This window comes from Cyprinodon variegatus, unplaced genomic scaffold (genome assembly GCF_000732505.1).
Source record: "Cyprinodon variegatus isolate N-32 unplaced genomic scaffold, C_variegatus-1.0 Scaffold589, whole genome shotgun sequence".
Lineage (NCBI taxonomy): Eukaryota > Metazoa > Chordata > Actinopteri > Cyprinodontiformes > Cyprinodontidae > Cyprinodon > Cyprinodon variegatus.
In genome coordinates this window covers 187-4,063 of record NW_015151042.1, presented here as the reverse complement: position 1 = coordinate 4,063, position 3,877 = coordinate 187, and the positions used below count along the sequence as shown (strand labels likewise).

The window sequence follows — 3,877 nt, the reverse complement described above, 5'->3', positions numbered from 1 at the left end:
TGGAATTTGATAGAGGAGCATGTCGGGTTAGTCTTCGACCATGGCGAGCTGGCAATTTTCTGGGAGGCGTTACATCATACCATCTGACTTTCAGCTAGACCATCAGTAATACCGTAAGTGGCGCCACGTCCGTTTATGTCAGCTCATCAAAGCTGGTTAGCTTGAATGGACACTTGGAGTAAACAGCTTATTATGTGGAGTTTGGTCATTTTAGGTAGAGGCATATGATGTGACTATCATGTGACAATTTATATTCCTACAAATAAAAGTACCCAATGGAGAGGTCAGAGGCATAAGTTAATCAAACCGTTTGCTGTACCTGTAAAAGTAATGCACAGTTAGCCAGTTTTAGTGCACACTGTTTGACAATGTTTGACAAAAGTTTTCTTTGTCCAAAAAAATTTAGAATATGCTCTAGGGTGACATCATGAAATGGGTGGCACCCACACAGGGAAATATTGTAGCAGTGAAGACAAGCTTCTGTCTTCAACAAAAACAAAACAATTAATATTTCCCAGTAGATAAAGATCCCATAGTGCAAAAGGCAACATATCATAATAATATATATGCATATAGTTGACTTTTGGAGGCTTAAAAAGGCTTGATAAAGCTTATAGTTTGAGTCTATCTCTATCTTATCTCTACAGTTATGCTGCTATAGGCTTAGACTGCTGGAGGACATAGGGACCGCATTTTATTATTCTGCCTCATTCTATCTCTATTGTCCAATTCTGCAGTATTTGTTAGTTTCAACCTTGAACTTTATGCTCTCTATTTTTTTCCTCATCATAGTAGCTTCATCTGATCTGATTTACACCAGATTCTTCTGATCGCTGCAGCAGTTTATAAATGGAAATGCTAATTTCACTGCTGTAAGCTAAATGTAACTATTTGCTAAAGCAGTTCTACTAATCAATCAAGCATTGAGTGCTGGTTTGTTTCCATTAAAACCAGTCCAGTCATCTTAGTTTACATACTCAACATTTCTCTCTAAATCAATGATGATTTGAGTAACAGTTGCGATGGAAAACACACATCCCTTTGTTTCCATCAGCGTTAGTTTGCCATCTACCGCCCGCCTAAACCTGATCATTTACATCCCTTCCAGTCCGCCTTAACAGGAGCCAGAACTGCGTCAGCCGCACAGGAACCGTCCAGCCTTACCCAGGCTGCTGTTATTATGCCACATTATTGCCACTTTGGCTTTTAAAAATCGAAATGTCTTCCTAACTGGACAGAGAAATAAAAACCAACCTTTGCTACCTTCTTTTTTTCTTCTGTCCCCCAATAAACAATCAGAGCTCTAATGGTTTTAAATTCTGCATTTGTATCAGACAGAGGTGTAGAAACATTTTTAAAGATGTTATTGAAAGATTTTTGTAAAACTGTTCTGCACTATTTAATAGGTTCCACTCTAATGATGAAAACTAATCATGTTGCGTTTGTTATTTTCTGCTTCTCAGCACCTCCTGCAGGACTGCAGGGAGAGAGCCTATAACCTTTCCCACAAAGAGCTTCCACTGAGGCCCAACTTTCTGCAGCAGCATAATAGAGTAAATGCCAGTATTGATCATGTCGGCCTATTTTTGATAGAATACATTTTCTTTTTTCAGATTTTAATAAAACGGTTGGGCCGTAGGAGAAGCTGCAGATGCATGGATTCTGTTAGTCGGACTGTTAGTTTCACCTAAAGACTAATCATGTGGATATAGTTTATGATTTATGATTTATAGTGGTCCGATATACAGGAGGTGTTTCAACAATAAAGAGCAGTCTTTATTTTTTTTCCTTTCAAACTTGGACAAGAACAAATAAAAGCACAGAATATCAACATTTATAATTATTTAATAACAAATAGTTGGGCACCATCACAGGAAAAAGTCTTTTTCTTTACATTTTGTTCAACTTAAAGCAGGACCTCAACATCTCTGCTCACGCACCTCTTTGAAACCTGCTGGAAGTTTTTTTGGGCAATGCATTTCTGCGAAGGACTCGCTGTAATTATATTCGCCCTGCTGCATTCACAGCCAACCAAGTACAAGGTTTAGTTTTAGCTGTTAAAAAAAGTAAAGAGTGTGACTCATCTGCTTGGTTCAAATCCTCCCCCGCAGCTCCATGACTCCACAGATATTCCTCTCCACTAATTTACATCAAGAGGTTCATTAAGTGCAGCTAGATTTATGAGTACTAACTGCAACATTTATTGCTCGACTTAAACTTTTTGTTTAATTTCAACTTCTTGTTTTCTAAAAAAGTGGTAAATATGTGGACTTTTTGCGGGCATATTTAAGAGCCAGGCGTGTTTAATCCCCATCTGCATCTTCCTGCCTCTCAATTAACCTAATGGAAGTGGCAATTAATTAACTCCTCTCAAAGAATGATTAAAAACCTGACAATCAAGTGGGTGGGAGGGGTTTTAGGTAATGATAATTAAGAGGTAATGATTTCCTGGCAGGAGAACAATTACAGAAGAAAGTAGTCTTAATCTGGATTAGGGTGTGTTTCTGTCAGGTGAAGACAGGCTGGCTGGGATGGATGCTGGGTTAAAGGTGAAGCCTTACCGTGCTCCTTTGGCTGCTGGCTCCTATTGGTCCTCTGAACACCCCCTTGATGCTCCTCAGCTGTCCATCACGCAGGTGGGTGGAACTGATCACGATGTAGTAGCACGCCATTGGATAAAGCGGACTTTCATGTAGTTAAATCTCTTCCTTCCTCCAAACTTCTCTCTCCTCCTTCTGCTCCTTGCTTCTGCTGCTTGTTGGCTTTTATCAGGGATGGAGAAGAGGAGGAGGAGCTCAGCTTCTCTCGGCTGCACTCATTTATTCTCTCTCTTCTCCAAGTTTTTGGGAAGTTTCTCTCGGCTCCAGCTTTCCTTCCCTGCCTGGATCCTCGTAAATATTTCACTCTCTGTTCCTCCTTGCCTTTCTGAAAGTCTTTCTTTTTCCCTTATTCTCTGAATTAGCTAGACGCCCCTGTCTGCAGTTAAATATTTCTCTTTAAGTCTTTTTGCCCATGCCTTATTCATCAATCTCTTCTTGTCACTGAGTCTGAATTTCTTGGTGGAAGTGATCAGTCTTGCAGTTGCTCTAACTATCTCCCATCCTCCTCCTGCTCCTCCTCGCATCCCCTGCTGTTTCTCCTCGCTCTTTGTCTCTGTTCCTCTCTAAGTGGCCAAGGAGGGCTACTTTTGCCCCTCATCTCAGAGCTGCAGAAGTCCTCAGTTCTCTCCGCCCTGTCAGGCGTGCAGCTTCTTCTCAGATGCTCCTCTCCTCTCCTCCGCTGCGCTGCTTGTCTTCTCGCTCTCCTCCCTCCCTCCGCCTCCCTGTCTCCGCTGATCTCTTGCTCCGTGGCCAGCGGAGTGGTTTGCTCCTCAGTTACCCTGCCGTTACCATCTGCCCTTTTAACACATGGAGTGCTGACGCTCTCTCTCTCTCCTCCATCCCCTCCCTGCCTCTCTCCTCTTGCTGTCTTTCTTCTCCCTTTAATCATCTCCTTCTCCTTTTCTCTCAAGCCAAAGGAGACAAGCTCCACCTACTGGTTAGCAGGGATCTCACAGAGCAAAGAGATGGAGGAAGAAGGGGAGAAGCAGCAGGAGGGAGTCTTTGGATCCCCCCATGCAGCCTGGACGTTTACCCACAGCTGCCATGAGCTCTGCTTAGTAAGAACCACAAGATGAATATTGAACCAGCTGCACTAAAAACCTTAAAGTGTTTCTCCTGATATCTTATTTGAGTTTTTGTTTTGTTTGTTTTTTAAGTGAAGACATAATCACATAAAAATAATTAGTTAAAACATCTAATTATTTGATCTTCCCACATTGGGGTGATGCTCCATAGATTAAAACATTAAGCATTTTGGTATTAGAAAGGGGCATTTT

At 41.7% G+C, this 3,877-nt stretch overlaps 1 protein-coding gene across 1 annotated transcript in view; it reads right to left on the bottom strand.

Moving 5' to 3' along the window:
• LOC107095980 (G patch domain-containing protein 8-like) overlaps nucleotides 1-3,428 on the bottom strand; it is a 130,750-nt gene extending 127,322 nt beyond the window's left edge. Inside the window, exon 1 of the mRNA XM_015392390.1 lies at nucleotides 2,562-3,428. Coding sequence (XP_015247876.1) covers nucleotides 2,562-2,672 — 111 coding nt within the window. The 5' untranslated portion in view covers nucleotides 2,673-3,428. The remainder of the gene's footprint in view (nucleotides 1-2,561) is intronic.
• Between the last annotated feature and the right edge of the window lie 449 nt (nucleotides 3,429-3,877).